Here is a 22,112-nt window from a genome sequence, read left to right as displayed (position 1 = left end):
TATATATGTGCAGGAACTGTACAGTCCATTAAACCTTTAGAGTAAATGTTCCACATTTTGCAAAAAAGATCATATTCTTACACAACCCAGCAACCTTAGTACAATAACAGCTTTCGACCTCTGTTGCTGTGTCTGTTGTAACTGAGTATGTCATCAATTCAGATCGTGCACTATGGTGTCACTATAGTGTCAACATTCAAGCCGTTTGACAACCGCCAAGCTCCCTGCTGGTATAAAAAGCAGTAATAATCCATACCTTTGCACATGATCCTATACTCATAGGAGCTGAGCAAAATAAAACTTCATTCCTGCCCATCTTGACTCATTACATAGTAAGTCTAACTTTGATTTAGCAAACATGCAATATGTGTCAATAAAGACATGTACTACCCAGTCTCCTTTATTTTGCAGAATAAATATCCACAATGAGTTACCAAGTTGAAGTATTCACAGGAGACATGCTGCACGCTGGAACTACAAGCAGAATCAGTATCAAGCTGGTTGGCACTAAAGGAAGTTCTAAGAGCGTAAACCTCTCCTGGTTGGGAGGCTTTTGGCGTGGATCGGTAAGACAGCAGAAATCTTCATTATACTCAACTTTTTTCTGTCAGTGCAACTGACCAAGGTCTTGATTTCGGTTGGCAAAAATGGGAATCCCCATCAATGTAATGGTAAATGGTCCACTGAGATGGATTCTTTTAGTATTATTCCTGTGAAAATTTGTACCTGCAGTTTGTCTCTTAACAGAACAGCTGTCAAAAATTACATCTCTCTCCAGGTGCGCAAGTTTGAACTGAACTTCCCAGCCTCCATAGGCTCTCTCTTACTGATGGAACTTGAAGCTGAATCTCTCTTTGATTTTGGAGACAATGAGTGGTTCTGCTCCAAGGTTACTGTAACAACACCTGAAGGTGACAAGGTCCTGTTCCCATGTTACCGTTGGTTGGCTGATGACGAGAAGCTGGTTTTCAGAGATGCAGTAGGTAAGAATTAAAGGACCAATGCCTGCCACATTTTACTCTATTTCTGTTATGGGTTGCCAAGGCTTAAGCTTTCCTGCTTTTTCTCTGAAGCTAAGACAATACTAAAGGATCCTAATGACATAACCAAAGAACACCGAAATACGGAGATCAGAAAACGTTCTGCAGTATTCAGGTGAGAGAAAGTACAAAAATAACTGGTCATGTACATGACTTGGAGGAGGCATATTTGTGCAACTTGTGTCCCTCTTCAATTAAAATTTTTGCTGAGCCCACAGATGGCAACTACATGCACCAGGAATACCCCATAAAGTGAAAGCAGACAGTCCGGAAGCTTTGCCTGACGAGGTCAGATTCTCATTCGGCAAAAAAACAGAGTTTCGGCTCACTCAAGTATCTGCGTAAGTTTTCAAGCAAGACATGAGGGCCTTACCTTGTTTCATTTAAAACAAAACACATTGTGTCTTTGCAGTCGCTCCCAAACCTGGTCATGTTGAACACATCTATGCACATCTCATGTCCTTCCCTGCTCCAATACATCTGATCTAACTCATCTGCTTACTATCAAGACCATCAGTAATTTTGTTGTGCATTAACCATTTGTGATTATTCTTGTTTCATGCAGAATCCTTGAGCTTAGACTTCAAAGTCTTGCTGATCGGAAGGAGCCCTGGACTAATTTTGAGCAACTTGATCATGTCTTCGCTGAACGAAGGACAGACACCTTTGGTACTGTAAAACTCTCATTCTTTTTCCTCTTGGCCAGAAGATGACTTATGTTTACAGCTGTTCATATGTTTATCTGTCCAGAATACGTTCGGCAGCACTGGAGAGAGGACGAGTTTTTTGGCTCCCAGCTTCTGAATGGCATTAACCCCATATTGATCCAAAAATGCTCAGAGTTGCCAAGAAAGTTCCCTGTCACTGATGACATGGTCAAAGCCTTTTTACCATCTGGGAGCAGCTTAAAGAATGAGATGAAGGTAAAGAGATTAATCATTTTGATGAACAACTACCAAAATACTACAACTTTTACTCATTTTCTCATCCGCTCCTTCCTTATGCATTCCAAATCAAACAGCGTGGCAACATCTTCCTCTGTGACTACAAGCGGCTGGATGGTCTATCTGGAAATGTCATTAATAAGAAACAACAATATCTGTCGGCTCCCATGTGCCTGCTCTTCAGTAACCCTGAGGGCAAGCTACTGCCCATTGCCATACAGGTAAGTACACTTAAGTATTGTTAGATCTTTTATTTATGATGACAGCCCCTTCCACAATCTTTCTCACTTCCAAACAGCTGAAGCAGGAGCCAGGAGAGGAGAACCCCATCTTTCTCCCCTCAGACTCTGAATCTGATTGGCTACTCGCCAAGATTTTTGTGCGGAGTGCCGAATTCAATGAACATGAGCTTAACTCCCACCTGCTACGCACTCACCTGATGGCTGAGGTCTTTACTGTAGCAACTTTGCGCAACTTACCTGCAGTCCACCCCTTGTTCAAGGTAACAATAACCTCTGTCTGTGAGAACACAAGATTTTGAAAGATTATTTTTATCATTCATGATTGTTATATATGACTTCCTTAGCTCCTGATACCTCACTGCCGCTACACACTCCAGATCAACATCATGGCTCGATCATTGCTGATCTCAGACAGTGGGGTTTTCGCTGAGGTAAAAAGAGGACACTAGTTCGACTAACGACTATATTGCATAATCCTTCAGCTTCTAAGTTATTCTTAATCTTTAGCACACCGCGATTGGTCGTGTTGGAACAGCGAAATTCCTGAAGAGGGCAACATCCTCCCTGACCTACAGCTCCCTGTGTCTGCCTGATGACATCAAGGCTCGTGGTGTGGAGGACATTCCAAACTACTACTACAGAGATGACGGCCTCAAGCTGTGGAACATCATCAACAAGTGTGTAATTATTATACAGTCTGATCTTATTCCTCCAGCTTATTCCTCCACTCCTCTCACAAAGTTTGATCCTATTTCTTTTGGAAATTTTCAGGTATGTTGATGGTGTGGTGAGATACTACTACACCTCAGATGATGATGTCATTAAAGACACTGAGTTGCAAAGCTGGATTGGAGAGATATATATGAAAGGCTTCCTGGAGAAAGCTGAACAAGGTATAGTCACAAACTGTATGATAGTTGATTAGTGTAAAATCAAGGGGACAGATTGAGAGCAAAGTTTTTCACTGTAATAATTTCAAAAAACATTGTCTTCCCAGATGGAGGGATAACATCATCATTCAAGAGTGTCGATGAACTCATCAAGTTTGTCACCATGGCGATCTTCACTGCATCAGCACAACATGCTGCGGTCAACAACGGACAGGTGGGTTTTTTTTGTAAATTTAATTTAAGCCTTAAATTTGAAGCAAACAAAACTTTATGATCTGCTTTTATGTCTGTGGGCAGGGGTAAGATCTGTCTTTTGACCTTTCTCAGTTTGACTACGGCGGATGGATGCCCAATCTGCCCAGTACCCTAAAATGTCCTCCTCCCACCAAAAAAGGAAGCTCAACTGAGGACTCCATTTTGGACTCGCTGCCAGACATCAGCACTACAGTCAACATAATGGCTGCACTCTATGTTCTGAGCAAAGCCTCTACAGATCGTGTAAGTCTGAAGTGAGATGCGTTTTAAACAGAATTATGCACTTCATATACTGATTCTTTTTGAGATTAACTGAAAAAAATCTATATTTTCTCTCCTTGGCAAAAACTGCAGTACCCACTTGGATATTTTCCAGAGGAGCTGTTCAATGAAGTGGTACCCCTCAAGATGATTGAAGAGTTTCAGGTGGCCCTGAAGTCTCTCTCAGAGGAAATTGAGAGGAGGAACCAAACTCTTCCGCTCCCATACGTTTACTTAAACCCTACGGATGTGGATAACAGTATTGCCATCTAAAATGATGGTTGTTAGCCGTCAGTCTGTGCATCATTATATACTGTATCATTTTAGTCAAATGTAGGTACCACAATAGTCAAATCAATTCTCTGCTTAATTTTAGCCTAACAGTCCCTTAAAAAAAAGCTAAAATTACAGTAAAAAAATAATCACCAATATTTTCCACTGCTTCTAAAAAAAAAAAAACCCTGTCCAATTCTACTGTATTGGTGTTAATTTCCCCCCCAGAACATTTTAACATTCTAAAGGCATGTACCAACAGCAATGTATTCATATCTGATGAAGAATGTAAAGCTAGAGTGTCATGGGCTTACATACAAATGGGAATGCAATGTCTGAGCCCTGATTCTCTACTCTACTTAGAAAAAGAAAGTTGAGGAATATTTGGGTTAACATCCAAGAATAGATATAAGAATCATAGTTTAAACTTTGTTGATCTCTGTTTGTTCCCCTCTGTCCCAAGTTTGCTATTCTTATTGAAGGTACACTACTGTTCTGTTCTGTATCCTGCAATGTCTGTCTTACAACTCTTCAACTTGTTTTTGGAAATGGATAATGAATGGTTCTGCTCCAAAATAACTGAATACGTGAAGTAACAGGGGTCCTTTTCCCATGTTTCCATTATTGACCAGTGACAGTGTTTAAGAGTAGCTGAAGATAAATGGAAAGGAAAAAGGCGGACAGGACGATTTGTAATTTCAAATGCTAAAACCAACAGGAATCACTCCACCTAGCTAACCAGAAATTCAAGGGCAAAAAAACGATACTCCAGCCCTGGCACAGAGGAAAGAGCAACTAAACAGTTTTCACAGAGTGATCGAGTAAATGGATCTGGTGCGCCATACAATCAGATCTTCAACTGTGTGCTGGAATAGTTTCACAATTAAAGATATAATTGAAATAAAGCTTGAGAGGAAACAAGACTTCAAAAAAGGAGGAGCCCTTTGTTTTCTGATTGATATTTACAGATACTAGGGTGGGAAGTTAAAATTTTTGGTTGGTATATTTTACAAAACAAGCTGTAGCATCAAGCTTGCCTTTCAAAAAAAGTATGAATATCAATATGTGAATATTGTAATTAGATTAACTATTAATTAAGAAACTCTCTTCCTGTAAACAGTCATGCTGTACTAGTGTATACTAATGCAGTACCTCCAGTTGATAGAAAAATAATGAATCTAATCCCCTAAGAATTAAATTGACTAATGGACATTTGATACTAATACCAATGTGTTAAATAGTTCAAACAATTCCCAATAAGCTGAAATACCACTCTATACATGTCACTTTACACGAAAATAAAAATATTAATGAATATGAATAAAACTAGTCATATATTTTGAGTTAAATGACAACTACCCAATTAGCATCACAGGCAATGAAAAATAAAATAAAAACATAGTGATCTCTTGAATTGAAATCACTTGTAGTTTCAGGCATAAAACACACAGAATCAAATATGAAGCCTGGACACATACTCTCTCTCTCTTTCACACATAGATGCATATATATATATATAGCTCCGCATTCAGACATGCATACAAAGCCCACCCATGTGGGTCCTTGCACACATACTGACTCTCTCTCTCTCCCTCTCTCACGTACATACGTACGTACACCCCCCCAAAAAAGACTCGTCTGTCTCTCTCATTATTGGCTGATCAATATCGAAAAGTGGCTATTTGTGTCAGAAATATGTTGTCTTGGCAAGTGTACACTGGATCCAGCAAACAAATGTCTGTTTTACTCACTCACTGCAAGCAGAAACAAACAACAAAATGTATGTTGAACTGTTCAGTACTCATAAATTTAGGGCAAACACGATTTCGGGGAGATGAAAGCACTCTGGGCTTTGCCCCCTTTCTCCCAGGCCATGGTTTTGTTTTTCCTTTGTGTGTTCCCCTGCAGGTATACTGGTGGTGTGGCAGGTGGCAATCAGCCCCATTAGGTACACCGGCGCTTAGTTGTACCTGAGGTTTAAAAGCTCTGCTGCTCCACCTCTTGGGCCCCCTCCTCTCTCTATTCTTTTTGTTTGCCTGTTTTGGTTGCCGGTCCTGGACAGGTGTTAATTTTGGAGAGGGCTCCTTGAGCTGACACCATGTTTTTTGGGGGTTTTTTGGAACTTTTGGGAAGCCTTGGTGGCTCACATTTGTGTTGGCTAAATAAAATAATATTTGGTCAAACACTACTCCGCATTCTTCCCCTTTACTTGTTGCACTCACCCTGTGGGCGTAACATACAGAAGACGGGACAGATCGAGGCAGACCAAACCAGGGATTGGCAACATTACAGTCCTGATCAGATTTCAACAGGATGACAAAACTTCACCTCAACAGTCCCAAGTTTATCCCATTCCTCTATTAAAAACAGGCATAACTGAACCCGCATTAAATAATTCAACTTAACAAAAGGCTGAACAACCATGACAACTCGGATTATGATTACCTTGTCTTGTGTACCAGTTGATATCCATGAGGATACACATAACAAAAGAAATAACAGACATACATACAAAGCCCACCCATGTGGGTCCTTGCACACATACTGACTCTCTCTCTCTCTCACTCACATATGTGTGAACACAATAACAGTTGCTAATTACTATGCTAATGAAGCTAATCACTATTAGCGTTCAAGTAAGCCGTCACACCATATTGATTAGATACAACACATAAGAAACCTTCAGCAAAATATTAACTGAGTACAGGTGACCAGTAAGTTCTGAAAAGTAGAGTTAATTTACCATAAACCAAAATGAACAACATTATCGGTCATGGACTTACCATGCTGCTGTTTGCATCTTTTCTATTCAACAGGCTCTAATTGTAACCTCCAGCCTTGCTCCTCTCATCCCATTGTCCTGCCTCAGTGCCTACTCCACTCTGATTGGGAGATAATGAGATTAACAACAAATTGATAATAATAAAAAGAAGAAAAACAGAAGAAAAAAGAAAAACACAGAAAATGGACTATGAGACATTTAAGCAAGTTAAGCAGTGCTATGCTGGTCCATGTGTGTACTTGTACATGTACATGTAAGGCCCTTTAAAAAGGATTTATTTTATTAATGCATTTCTAATATTAATATGTTAACTGATATTAACACCATATACTGTGTATTCTGAAAATGACACCCGGTTATAAGTCTGGGCCACTTAAGAGAACATCATTCAGTGACACACCTTCGTATTTGGCGCTTGAGTCAAAAACCACCCGTATTTGTCCAGGCTTTTGCGGGTGGTACACTCCAAACGATGGAAGGTACCAGCATTCGTCATCAGGCTTTAAGGCAGGTGCTAGCTCTGCTTGCTGATTGTCAAAGATCCTCTGCATGAATTTAACAAAGTGATCTCTCATGTCTGCCCTCTTGTCGAGGCTGCGTCTGAGGTTTTGGAGCCGTTTGAGAGCCTGGTCTCGATTGTTTGGTAGTCGCTGTCTGGGTGTTACAAAGGGCAGGGGCGCAACCCAACTGTTTGTCCCGTCTTGATATATCTCGTCTTGCATGATTCTGAGGAAACGTTCATCCTCTAGTGAAGGTGCTGGCCTTTCATCATCCTCCTTCCTGACAAACACTGTGTCACCAAGGCTGTCTGTTTGGATTCTGTGGTAAGTATCTCTGTGGTTTTGTGTGGTATAGCCCAGTTGGTCTGCGGACAACTTCTCTTTTGCATGTATACTGTTGACGCATGGACTGAGATATGATGGTCTTCCATTGAGCAACGTGTTGGTTTTATAGGTCATCACAGAGGCCGGCTTGTGTGTGTGTCCCAAACAGACGTCTCCTATAACAACCCAGCCGAGGTCGAGGCGCTGGGTGAATGGCGCATCCTGCGGCCTGTTGCGCCGTTCTCTCACTTTGTGCAGTCTCACCACGTCTCTGCCTAAGAGCAGAAGAATTTGTGCTTTTGTGTCCATGGGCGGGATCTTGTGCGCAATGGCTTTTAAGTGAGGATGGTGTTGCGCAACCTCAGGAGAGGGTATCTCAGACTGGTCCTCAGGAATCATGTCACATTCCAACAATGGGGGTAGAGGTATTTTCACACGACCATCTATGGACTCGATGATAAAATGTTTGGCTCTCCTTCCTTCCATTTCCATAGTGCCTGAGCACGTCTTGAGCATGTAAGGTTCTGTGCCTCCTGTAACAATGAAAAGGTCAAAAAATTCTGAGCATGCAAGAGAGCGGTTGCTCCGATCATCTAAGACTACGTATAATTTGACTGCCTTCTCCATCTGGCCTAATGGATACACTTTGGCAAGGCAGATCTTGGCACAAGACCTAGGGCTACGCCGGTCTCCACAGACTTCTGTGCACATCACTGTTGCTGAGGTTGAGGTTTCTCTCACTTGAGGCTCCCCGCCGTGCTGTTCCTCCTCTGGGGGTGGTCTGATGTCGTGAGGGGCCGGGCCTGGATGTAATGCCATATTGTGTCTGTCGCTTTTACACTCTTTATCTGTGTTCTGCTGTTGTTCTTCACAGGTCTCCCAACTTTCCCCATACACACCGATAGAAAGGAGAAGCTGGGGTCATTTCGAATTCTAGCTTGCTCTTGTATGAATTTGGAAAAGACGCCCATGAAATCCATTTCCCTTGCAGTGTATATGGTAGCTTCTCCACTATGGGATTGATGCCACGTGCTGTGTCTAGGAAGGCAAGTCCAGGCGAGTAACCTTCTGCTTTAGCGAGTTCTAACTCAAGTCAGAGATCTCCTAATTGTCTCAGCTTGCCATTCTCTCTGGCAGATATTTTTGGAAAGTCTTCAATTTTCTTGAAGAGGGCATATTCTATTGCTTCGGGAGCTCCATACGTTTCTTCTAAGCGCTGCCAAACCATTCTGAGGCCTGTTGTGACACTGTGAACTTGTGCAGAGCTGACTTCATCGCTTGCTCTGATGACTGTGGCCCTAGCCGTTTAATGAGAAGGTCAAGTTCCTCTCTAGGTGACAAAGACAAGTCTCTGGTCACATTCAAAAGGGAGGATTTTCATCCTCGGTAGTTTTGTGAGTTGTCATCAAATTTTTGTAAAGTGGCTGACACCAGCTCTCGTCTCATTAGATATTTTGCCACGTCATTCACAGTTGATGCATCATGACAGGTAGGTGGCGATGACCTGTGTGGTCCATAATGGCATACTGGACTTGGTTTGTTGCACACGGAGCAGGTTTTGAGTTATGGTAATTGCTAGGAAGGTGTTGCTGAATCAGCTCCTGATACGTGCTGATTGGTCCTCCTGATAGGTCTTCTTCTTTCCAAACAGGTGCATAAGACATTTGGTGATACATTTGGTGATCTCAAGATGGCGCCCACCGAGGCAGACGTCTTTGCGTCATCCTCCCGACACCGACGCTATTTATTATTTATTTTTGTTTTAGTGCTCATCTTAAATGTACAAACCACTCTAGCGAAAGCTAAATACAGCAGAGAGACTCTCCTGGACATCGGCAAAGTTCGACACGAACTTAGCTTCAGTCTCTCGGACTTCGAATTTCTTCTGCGCTCAGACTCCAATGGCTACAACCGGCAAGGCCCAGCAACACCGGCCTCGGGTGAGCGGCGTAGCCGACGGGCAGAGCGGTCAAGGCGGAAGCGTGGCAAGAGAAGCGGGCTACATGCTAGGCTAAAGGCTAGAGCTACAAGACCGCCGCTACCTAGCCTACTTCTAGCCAATGTCCGCTCCCTTGAAAACAAGCTGGACGAGCTGCGAGCTAGGATTACAACTCAGCGTGAGATCAGAGATTGCTGTGCTCTAATTCTCACGGAAACCTGGCTCTCGGACAGCACACCAGACTCGGCAATTCAGCTACAAACTCACTCCGTCCACCGTGGGGACCGTACAGCGGCATCCGGAAAGAGCAGAGGCGGTGGTATCTGCATCTACGTGAACAACAGGTGGTGTTCAGATGCACAGACTGTAGAGAAACACTGCTCAAACGACATAGAACTGCTGATGGTGAAGTGTAGACCCTTCTATCTGCCGAGGGAGTTCAGCGCAGTATTCGTTCTGGCTGTTTACATACCGCCAAGGGCGAACTCCGCGATGGCGCTGGGGCTGCTGCACGACACGATCAGCAAACAAGAAACTGCACACCCGGACGCAGTGTTCATCGTAGCTGGCGATTTCAACCACTGCAACCTAAAGACTGTTCTCCCCAAGTACCATCAGCACGTGAACTTTCCGACGAGGGAGCGAAACATTCTCGATCAAGTGTACAGCAACGTGAGGGGCGCCTACAAGGCTGCACCACGGCCGCACTTCGGACAGTCCGACCACATCTCCGTGTTTCTCTACCCATCCTACCGGCAACTACTCAAGCAAGCTCCACCAGTAAGTAAAGCTGTTAAAGTGTGGAATGAAGAAACTCACCTGGTACTTCAGGACTGCTTTGACAGTACAGACTGGGATGTGTTTAGAACTGCTGCTTTGAGGGAGGACTCTACTGTTGACCTAGAGGACTATGCTTCTGGGGTAACTGGCTACATCAGTACCTGCATTGAGAACATTGTTCCCACTAAACACTGCAGAAAATACCCCAACCAGAAACCCTGGGTAAACTGTGAAGTCCGATCCATGTTACGTGCTCGCTCCACTGCATTTGTCTCAGGCAACGCTGAAGAGTACAAAAAGGCCAGATATGACCTGCGTAAATCTATCAGAGAGGCCAAGAGACAATACAGACTGAAGCTGGAGGGATACTACACCACTGCTGACTCCCGGCGCATGTGGCAGGGCCTGCAGCACATCACAGACTACCAGCAGAGGAGCAGGGTGGTCACAGCCAGCCACGCCACACTGCCAGATGAGCTGAATGAGTTCTACGCTCGCTTCGAGGCCCTCCACACGGAACAACATAGAGAGGCCTTGGCCACGGAGAGCACACACAACTCATCACTCACCGTGTCCGCAGCAGATGTGCGTGTGGCTCTGAGGAGAATAAACCCAAGGAAGGCGGCTGGCCCAGACAACATCCCAGGGCGTGCACTCAGGGTTTGCTCAGCAGAACTGGCTGACGTGTTCACAGACATATTCAATCTGTCCCTCCAGCAAGCCACTGTGCCTTCCTGCTTCAAGTCTACCACCATTGTGCCCCTCCCAAAGAAAAGCACCGTGACCTGCCTGAATGACTATCGCCCGGTGGCACTCACTCCAATCGTGATGAAGTGTTTTGAAAGGATAGTCATGACTCACATCCAGGAGATCATTCCAGACACTCTAGATCCTCTACAGTTTGCCTACCGACGGAACCGGTCCACCGATGATGCAGTCAGCACTGCCATACACACAGCCCTCACACACCTAGAGGGCAAGGACACGTATGTCAGAATGCTGTTTATCGACTACAGCTCAGCATTCAACACGGTCATCCCCCACAAACTCTCTGAAAAGCTCCTCACCCTGGGACTGACACCCACCCTCTGCAACTGGGTACTGAACTTCCTAACGGACAGACCCCAGTCGGTCAGAGTTGGCAGCCGCACATCAAGCACTAGACCTGTAAGCACTGGGACCCCCCAGGGCTGTGTGCTGAGCCCCCTGCTGTACACACTCTTCACGCACGACTGCGTAGCCTCCCAGAACAACACCAGCATCATCAAGTTTGCTGATGACACAACAGTCATTGGACTGATCACTGGAGGGGACGAGACAGCGTACAGGAGGGAGGTTGCAGATCTGGTGACCTGGTGCCACAACAACAATCTCTCCCTCAATGCAGAAAAAACTAAAGAAATGATTGTGGACCTAAGGAGGCGAGGGGAGCGGCACACACCACTTCACATAGGTGAGACCGAGGTGGAGAGGGTGAAAACCTTCAAATTCCTCGGCATTCACATCAGTGAGGATCTCACCTGGACTCACAACACACAGCACATCATCAGGAAGTCCCAACAACGACTGTACTTTCTGAGAAGGCTGAGGAAATTTGGCATGCCAGCCGAAATTCTCAGCAACTTCTACAGGAGTACAATCGAGAGCGTCCTTACCAGCTCCATCACAGTCTGGTATGGAAACTGCACTGCACAGGACAGGAAGGCTCTCCAGCGCGTGATTAAAACTGCACAGTCCATTTCAGGAGCGGCCTTCCCCCTGCTGCAGGACACCTACAACACCAGGGTCATCAGGAGGGCCCACAACATCATCAGGGATAGTTCACACCCCCAACATAACCTCTTCACACTTCTACCATCAGGCAAGCGCTATAGAAGTGTGAAGTCCAGAACATCAAGACTGACAAACAGCTTCTATCCACAGGCAATCAGGCTTGTGAATGACTCTTTCACACATGGCCCCTTCCAACCTCTCTGACTGGAGGACCAATGACTGCAACACACACTACTTAACGAACACTAAACTCTGTAAACTCTGTAGACACAAGACAGCTGTTAGTGCTGCTGTCCCACCACTGTCATCATGCAATACTGCACAATGCACTTTATGACTGCTGCTCTCTGCCCCCTTGTACATACTGCACATGTACTGTGACATTTGCACACTCAATCTACCTCATTTGCACATACTGCGCTTGTACTGCGACATTTGCACATTATATCTACCTCACCTCTCTCTTTTTTCACTTGCTATTTATATGTCTCCATATAAGATCTTCCCATTTAAGAATTTTTTCTACTTATTTATATATTGTCTGGCAACGGAGGATTAGCAAAGTAAGAATTTCATTGTACAGTGTAACTGCCTGTTCTGCTGTGCACATGACAATAAAACTCTTGAATAAGGCGGAGCTGGTTGTGTGACTGTGTTTGTATTTTCTCCTGCATAATATGATGACGGCCGTATGGCATTTGTCGCGGACTGATTTGTTACTTGGTTATTTTGCGCATATGATTGACTGTCAACATAGTCTTGGACTCTTTGCTTATAATCTGCAGAGGCTATTGAAAGATGTTCAAATTTGTGGTATTGTGGCTCCTCGTACTGAGCTGCAGCTTCTAAGATCTCGGCTTCAGCTGATGCAGCAGCAGCCATTTTCTTTACCTTAAGAACATGGAGTTGAGCTTGAATCTGGGCTTGTTGTTTCATAGCTTCTGCGTCTTGTTCCGCATAGATGAACTGCGCTTGTGCAGCCTCTGCTTTGGCGCGCGCTCTGAGCGCTGCAACGCTTGCTGATGACCTACTGGATAGCTTTGATGAGCTAGAACAATGGGACCTTGTTGCAAGAGACTCCGCTGTAACATCCTTTTCAGTGCGCTGCATCTGCTTGATCAGGGATTTGATGTCTGATGGCTTCGAAGTAATGTATGCAGTAACTGTCTTCATGTGATGGTGTCTGCTGAGTTATATGCTTTTTTACTGTTCTGTCCTTGCTAGACGTAAGACTAACTGGAGGTATCCAGCTAGACAGACCGCGAACATGCGAGGATGGATTCAAACTTTCTCTTTATTGTAAAACTGAAATAAACAGAAAATGACACAATCAGTTTCTTTCTTGGTATCAGACAACGCAGACAAGTTATATTGTCTCAGCAAAACAAAATAGATCTTATGCCTGACAGCACAGCCCACCATCTACCATATAAACAGTAGCACAATTGCTAACATCATTAGCCTAGTAAAACAACTTTTGTAGCCTTCAAAACCCACCATACAAACCAGCAACTTGTTGCATTCACCCCCTAAACATTACAAAACACAAGATGTCAAACTCTCAACACAGGAAGACTACTTACAAGCATATGTGGGCCAAAACTCCACTGAGTGAAGAAAATTGACTGCACCTCACAGACAAGTGGTTTGCTACTAAATTGAAGTCACATGACCACAAGCTTAACAAACAAAACTGCAACCATAAGAGGGCACCAAACCTATTAAGTACATATCATTTCTATCAAATGAAAGCGTTACCAACACACATCACATACAGCTAAAGCGTTAAGTATATAAATTTTGAGATGATTTTGAAATGGTTGTTATTAGTAACCTAGAGGATTAATGTCGTCGGTGTATGCTGACCTACACAACGCTTGCTAGCAACTCAGTAAAAGTTAAGTAAAAGCCTATTGGACCTTTTAGAGGTATATGGGTGCCATCAATACATCCAATGACACCTGGGAAGCCACCCTTTCTTTCAAACCTCTCTGCAACAAGTGGGTACTTCTCAGGTGATGGCCAGAAGGTGTATTTTGGGATCAGTGCAGTAAGGTTTTAAACTATCTGAATGAAATAGTGGTGCAAACTGCCTTTACTGACCCCAAACCGATCAGCCACCCCTTGAAAGGACTCTTAGTTTGCCAAAGAGTGTTGAAAGTATTTGCACTTCAATGGTGGGTTCAGTGTGTTGGTTGAGATGTGTCCCTATCTCTTGATAAAGTTTCTGAAATAAACCAAAGGCTGTAGCTAGCTTAATGAATTTTAATGCATCCTTGTATTATATTGCACTGGAGTAAAGTAACTTAAAAAGAGTAAGAGTATTTTCAACTATCAGTCACCTGTTCTTAACTTCAGCATATACAATTAGGCTTAAAGATTTTAAACATTTTAATATAGGCCTATGTCTAAATCCTTACTTCAACTGTAGTTATAGTAACCTGTGTATCCGAAAGTGCAACCTGAATGTAAAATCATTGTAGGTCGACTTCGGTTACGTAGCCCTCTATTCTCCTTGCATCTATTGGTTTCTGTTTCAATACGCTCTGTATCAAATCAACTACATCTAGCGTGTTTTCCTCTGTGAAATCATCAATAATAACAGGGGCTGCAGCTAATACAATTGCCTTGTTCGTCGCTATCTTTAATGGTTTAAACCTAACAATTTGGAATGTTCACAAAAAAAGTTCAAATTTAAAAGTTTAAAGAAAATCCGTTCGCCTCAGTTTGCCGAATTCAAATGCATCTCAAATAAGGCCCCTTCCAATGCGGGGCTAGTTTCATGCGGCTCTCCACAGGATTGTTAAGCCACACCATGGCACCCACCTCGTAGGGTTTGTGCCGAGCCCTCTCATCACGGTAAATTTTCTGCCACTTGTGAGCTTCAGTACCACACATTCTGACCCTGCTGAAGGAAGACTTCAACTTGTCCCTCAATGAGGAGACAAACTCTGTGTGAGATCCAGGCATCTGTGACTCAATCCTGCTCAGGCACACTTTGCACTAACACATAGTCCCCAAAGAGGCACCGTGCCATTGTTTATGCTGTCTGATTGGACAGAGCATATAAATTGACAAATTTAGTGAAATAGTCCTCAACTACAAGTACATACCGGTTTTCTTTAGTTGTCACTGGCAACTGAGCAATATTGGCTGCCACTCTCTCAAATGGACGAGTTGTATGAGACCATCCCATCGGTGCTCGATATGGAGGCACCAGGGACCGGCGTGTCTCCCATGCTTCGCACTGCTTGCAAGTCTTAATGTCCTTGAATATAGACGGCCAGTAGCAGACTTGGTGTGCTTGCTCCCACACACACTAAGCAGTGAAATGAGCAAAGGCTAGGCCACTGTGCAGCTGCCGTAAAACATCAGGTACCAGAGCACAGGGAACAACAATTTGAGTGAGTCTGTCTCCCGTGAGGGAGGAAGTGACAGACCGACATAAGAGTCCATCGAGTACAAAGAGATGATCGAATTCCGTCCAAAGCTTTCTCAAGCTCAGAGAGGGCCCCCTCAGCCGCGCTCATGATGGTTTCTGAGACATCTCTATCCAGCCCAGTACAGCCTAAATATCTGCATCCACCTCCTGCAGCGCTTTAATATCTGCCAGGATAAGCAGCGATGGTAGGCCACCTGGTTCTTCACCCCTAGGCTCCACCGCCGCGCAGTCCTCAGATGACGTGCGGGCCCCCGTGCCAGGTTGTTGACTTGGCATAATTGAATCTGTATGCCGTTAATCCCCACTACGGTGTCTGCGCAGTCTGCGTTATTGTCAGCTGGGCAGTCTCTCTCAGGCTGCGGAGAGAGAGAGAGCGTCAGAATTCATGTGACATTGGCCATCTTTGTGCACAACGTCCCAGTTAAGAGGGTCCAACTCCAAAATCCATCTGCCCCGCCTGCCTGTCGGATCATTGTCGAGAGCCACGTCCCACAGACCCAACAGCGGGCGATGATCTGTAATAATGGCGAACGAGGTAAATCCAACGTAATGCCGAAACTCACGCACAGCCCACGCCACAGCCCACAGTTCATGGTCAAACGTGGACCAGTGTTTGATTCAGTGTCTGGCTTGTGTTTGCCAGAGCATGTTCCACCCCCTCTCTTTCCTGAGCCAGCATGGCGCCAACAGCTTCCTTGGAGGCATCTGTGAACACTTTAAAAGGCACACTGAAATCTGGCAAGACTACAATAGGGGCAGAGGATAACACATTTTTCAGATAATTGAATGACATTTCACAGTCCACTGTCCATTTAAAAGGCACATTCTTACCCATCAGACGATTCGGGGGGCTGCGTGTTCAGCGAAATTCCACATGAAGTGTCTGTAGTATGAGCATAAGCCCACAAACGCTCAGACTTCTGATGGAGACTGAGGGGTCGGCCATTTCCTGACTCTTTCAGGGTTCTTCGGATCAGGCTGCAGACCGTGCTGAGAGATGATGTGGCCTAAGAACAACATGTGATTTTGCACGGGGTGACATTTTGAGGGGTTTAATTTCAGCCCAGCCGTCTTGATTCTTGAAAACACTTCCCTAGGCTGCTCCTCAGACGTGTTATTATAAATGAGTACATATAAATAAGCGTTATTATAAATGAGTGGAACATCTGAATGGTGTATATGTATTGCACACCATATAGATGTTCCACGGCAGACCCCTGAGGATGAGCTCCATCATTTACTGGGATGTGGCTGGCCACTGGTACAGGCCCTGTCCAGTAGTGAAGGCGGTCTTTTCTCCGTCCTCCTCAGCCACTTCCACTTGTCGATAGCCATTTTGAAAGTCTAATGTGCTGAACCTTACAGTGCTGCCCTCTGCGATGTCGAGATGGGGGGACCCTCCAATGACGCAGGGGGCATGCCACGGGTGGATGGGGAGGTTGCACCAGCCGCCACTTCAGCAGCTTTGTGTGGTAGTGAATCCAAGTCAGCCTCACTCATTGAGTAAAATTCACCCAAACGAGTGCCCTGCTGCAGCACAATGTCATTCTTTGTAGGATTCAGAACCTGAGCACATGTCAGTTCGTTCTTCACAGAGGAGACAGTGTGAGCCACCACTAGATTCGACATGTCTGGAATATTGGGCTCTAAGCTAGAAAAGACCTCTGTTGGAGAGGCAATCGACGGCATCCTGACACCTCAGATAAATGAACTGAAACTTAAACTTGAGGCAACAAGTGACAAAATCTCCTCCGTTTGTCATCTGCTGGAACAACAAGCCACTGTTCGCTCTGACAAACCAACAGTCTTTACTTTACAAGCCACAATGGGTTAACTCACCACTAAGATCGCTGACATGGGGGACAGGAGCCGCCGATCCAATCTTCGCTTGGTTGGTTTAACAGAAGGCACTGAAGGAGGTGATGCTGTTTCGTACCTGGAGACCAACATACTGAAGTGGCTTCCATTGCTGGCTGGATGCCCCATTAGTGTTGAGAGAGCCCACCTTATCTACTCTCAAACTGGATTGAGCAATGCACCTCACACTCTAATTTTTAAGCTGCTGAACTACAGGGTCAGGCAGTTGATTCTGAAAGCCGCAAGGGCCACTGAATCACTCAAACATGTCAAGGACACAATCAGCTTTTACCCCGATTATAGTCTGGAGACCACGAAGAAGAGGAAGGCCTTCACCAATGTCAAGAGGAAACTCAGATCACTGGGAATACAGTCATTCCTTAGCTTCCCGACCATACTGAAAGTGATCGACGGCTGTCGAGAGCTGGAGTTCAAGACCGCAGAGGAGGTCGAACTCCTCTTGCAATCCATCCGATCACCACACTGGAGCTTATGACCCACATCCTACCGCTGAGCAACGATCAACCAGAGGGCAATACTTTTAGACCGTTTCTCCTGAAACTTTTTCTGGGCCCCCACTGTTATAATAAATGGACATTCAGGTAAGCTAGTTCTCAATCTAGGCTAACTTTGCCTCTGTTCGGCAGCCTAGCTATGTCATTTGGGTTCTTTGTATTGATCATAAAGTTAGTCTGCATTTTAGGCTACAAACTGCTTTGTTAGATTTAACACCAGGGCAGTACGTATTTTCATTTGGTTTTACATATGTTTGCTAGCCATCCGCTTGATAACTGTGAGTTGCAGGCGGGCATGCTGCATCACTGTAGAAGAGTCACGTCTCTTGCATTTCCTTATTTCTACCAAACCAAAGGGAATGCTATTCCCTTGCGGTTTCCTCACTTTGTGTATATAGTTGCATTGTTTGTTGTATTTTTATGTTTTATGGCAGATTGTATACGTTTAATTACTTTTATTTGAAAGGCATTCTTGACTGCAGTAATGTGGAGTTATTTGGCATGGAGTTGCTTGGTCATTAGGCATTACATGAGCCACCATTGTGATATAAAACCCTAAGACAGATGATCTAAATATACTTAGCTGGAATGTGCGTGGCTTGAACAATCCTATCAAACGTTGCCTAGAATTTTTTTATCAACAATAACGCAGACGCTGTGCTAATTCAAGAATCCCATTTAAAACAAGAGGATATCCACTGCTTTCAGAACAAATGGTACAAAGTCGTAGCTTGCTCCTGCGCAGCTAACAAATCTAAGGGTGTTCTATTCTCCAAACGAGTTTGATGCAGCTTTTCTCGACGATTTATCAAATACACTACTCTCCCTCCACAGCTGCCATTTGTTTATCGGTGGTGATTTTAACACAACAGTTAACTCTTTGCTAGATTGATCACCAGCATCAAATTCTTTTTCCCCATCCACTCTCGCCCTGAACCGGTTTATTACCGAATTGAACTTGGTGGATGCCTGGCGGGTTAGGAACAATGCTACCAAAGCCTACACCTTTTATTCCTCAAGGCATAAATCCATGTCTAGAATTGACTACATATTCATTAGCCCTGGCCTACTTGATCAAATAAGTGAAGCAGACATACTACCCAGACTGATATCTGATCACTCTCCACTCCAATATCTCGTGAAGCCAATTGCTTCGTTCCCAAAGTTCCGTAGATGGTGTTTTAATGACTCTTTACTGTACAATTCATAGGTTCTAGACACATTTGTGAACCTAAATAAACACGGGTGCTCTAATCCACAATCCTTGTGGAATGCCACTAAATGCTTTTTAAGGGGTATATGCATTGCGTTCTCCTCTACACTGAAATCACAGAGTAATCATAAGATGTCAGAGTTGAAATATCAAATTAAAGCATTGGAGAGACAGTAGTGTGAGCACTTCTGTGAGGACAAAGACCTTGCTCTCTCAGCTTTACGTGGAGAGTACAATCAACTGTCTATCACAAAAGCATCATTTATTATCCACAGGACTAGACAAAAATACTACTATCAGGGTGATCGGCCCAGCCGCCTACTTGCACTGAGACTAAAGGAGAGTGAATCCAAGTCAAAAGTTGACATAATTCGGACAGCAGAAGGGAAAGTAGTCACAGATCCAAGTGCCATCAACCAGACATTTAAATCGTTTTACTCCAAACTATACTCCTCAGAGATCAGGTTGGAAAAAACACTGTGCACCTCTTTTCTCAATAATCTCCACCTATCTAAATTAAATGACTCAGATAGAGCCCACTTAAATTAACCACTGCCATTGCAGGAGCCACATGAGGCACCCAAGTCACTTCAAAAAGGGAAATCTCAAGACACAGATGGAATTCCACCAGAATTATACTTTGTAATATGAGAAATTGTAGGCCCACTGATACTTGACTCCACTGAATTTGCTATCAAATAAGGATCATACCAGAGGGACCAGATATAGGCTATTATTTCATTGCTATTGAAAAAAAAACAAGGACCCTTTGGATTGTTCGAGCTTCAGACCTATCCCTTTAATCTGTGCTGACATAAAAATATTTGGAAAGGTATTAATTACGAGAATAGAACCCCTTATTGCTAAACTCATTCATTATGATCAAACAGGTTTCATTAAAGGGTGGATAGCATCAGGCAGTTGGAGGAGGTTACTCCATATCATCAGTCTAGTTGACATCTCTCAGGACGCTTCTGCAATGTTCTCACTTGATGCAGAAAAGGCGTTTGATCGTCTCGAGTGGGAATATTTGAGGTTACTACTGGAACATTATGGTTTTGGATCAATATTTATCGGCATGGTTAAAGTTCTGTACTGTTCTCCTACAGCCTCAGTACTGACTGGGCCTTGCAAATCTCCCCCTTTTGAATTGCAGCGAGGTATCAGGCAGGGTTGTCCCCTCCCCCCTCTGCTCTTCGCTCTCTCTCTGGAACCTCTCGCACAGACTGTTAGACAAAGTCTGTCTATTTCACCAGTTACACTATTGGGCACTTCTCACCACATTTCACTGTACGCAGATGACATCTTACTTTATATGTCTAATGTTAAGGAAACAGTTCCTCAGGTTTCCCTGTTATTCAATAAATTTCATAACCCATCTGGCTATAATTGGTCAAACTCTGCACTGATGCTAATTGGTGAGAACAAAGACAATGCCTCACTACCCCTATATATCCCAGTGGTGAACTCCCTTATTTATTTAGGTATTAAAATAAGTTCCTCTCTCCCTAAAATTATCCATGGTAACCACACTGGACTCATGCAAAAAATAACTTCAAAGATGGAGCTCTTTACAGATTTCAGTGCAGGCTAGAATTACCATACTCAAAATTAACCTTCTACCTCGTTTCAGTTTCCTATTTTTTTATGTTGCCTATTCAACCACCTCTAAAATATTTCGATAATGCACATTCCCTATTCTCTAAATTTATATGCACACTTAGACATGGCACCATTATTTCTACTACATTAAGAGCATGGCACAATGCTGAAAAGATACTAGGTGGTCCATTCAAAGTTACTCTGTCTTCCCCTTTATGGAATAACCCTTGTTTAATGTCAGGTGGGCGGCCTTTTACTTCTCCCACTTGGTTGTCTAAAGGCATCCATATACTAGGTGATGTTTGCGATAATGGCACCTTACGCAAATTCCAAGACATTCAAACTCAATATTCATTGCCAGGTTAATCTTACTTTCTGTATCTCCAGTTGAGATCAGCAAGGCAGGCATATGGAGTACCCTGGAATTCAAGTTTCAATTTTATTTAGAGACCAATATCACCGTTTACAGTCTCAAAGGGCTTTACATGCCCACAACAAACAAAACAGGACGGCACTCCCTGACTTAATCCTCATGGCAGGCAAGAAAAAAACTCAGGTGTAACAGGGTTCATTATGCCATCATCCCCTATCCGATCATACAGACATGGCCGAAAATACTGGTACCCTTCCACCTTTTTTATAAAAAAATTAATTTTCTCTGAATTAAGTTGAAACTGACAGAAGTCATTCTTTATTTCACATTGAATAGAACAGAAACGTTGCTTTTGATTTACAACTTAACATATTATTTAAGATAATAAAACAAATAAAAATGGCATGGACAAAAATATTGGTACCCTTAACTAAATATTTTGTAGCACAACCTTTGGAGGCAATAAATGCAATCAAGTGCTTTCTGTAACTCTGAATAAGATTTCTACACTTCTCCACAGATGTTCAATGAGATTCAGATCAGGACTCATAGCAGACCACTTCAGAACGGTCCAATGTTTTCTTCTCATCCATTCTTGGGTGCTTTTTGATGTATGTTTTGGGTCACTATCCTGCTGCGACTAAGGCACAGCTTTCTGACACTAAGCTGTACGTTTCGCTCCAAAATGCCTTGATGATCTTCTGATTTCATTGTGTCATGTCGCTTTGGTTAAAAGCGTCTGCGAAATGCCAAATTGTAAATTGCAAAGTATCACTACAATACAATGATTTCTTACAGCTTCTAAAGGGTACCGGTAATTTTGTCCAAGCTATTTTAGCATGTCTTTGTGGAATAAGAAAGAATTCAGTTATTTTCACAACTTTTTTTGTTTTGTACCACTGCAAACCAAAGACAGACATGTATGGATAATAAAAGATCTTTTAATGTCAACACTTTTCAGGGCAAATGGTGCATTATTTTAATAAAATGCAAGGGTACCAATATTTTCAGCCACATCTGTATTAGCTCTAACAATGGGCCTGGTCACAAAGTTATACAACCTTCTATACCCCTTTTCCACTGCCGTGGTGCCAGTGCCGGTGCCTA

The 22,112-nt window shown here is 43.7% G+C and overlaps 1 protein-coding gene across 1 annotated transcript; it reads left to right on the top strand.

The window, feature by feature from the left end:
- The first annotated feature begins 425 nt into the window (after nt 1–425).
- Nucleotides 426–3,905, top strand: LOC115824165 (arachidonate 15-lipoxygenase B-like). Its single transcript, XM_030788271.1, has 14 exons — nt 426–566; nt 779–983; nt 1,074–1,155; nt 1,259–1,381; nt 1,606–1,709; nt 1,791–1,963; nt 2,062–2,205; nt 2,283–2,486; nt 2,571–2,657; nt 2,734–2,903; nt 2,998–3,119; nt 3,230–3,330; nt 3,444–3,614; nt 3,726–3,905. The coding sequence occupies exons 1-14, from the start codon at nt 426–428 to the stop codon at nt 3,903–3,905; spliced, it is 2,007 nt and encodes a 668-aa protein (XP_030644131.1).
- Nucleotides 3,906–22,112: the final 18,207 nt, after the last annotated feature.

Source organism: Chanos chanos, chromosome 11, assembly GCF_902362185.1.
Source record: "Chanos chanos chromosome 11, fChaCha1.1, whole genome shotgun sequence".
NCBI classification, from domain to species: Eukaryota; Metazoa; Chordata; class Actinopteri; order Gonorynchiformes; family Chanidae; genus Chanos; species Chanos chanos.
This window is presented reverse-complemented; position numbering and strand designations above follow the sequence as displayed.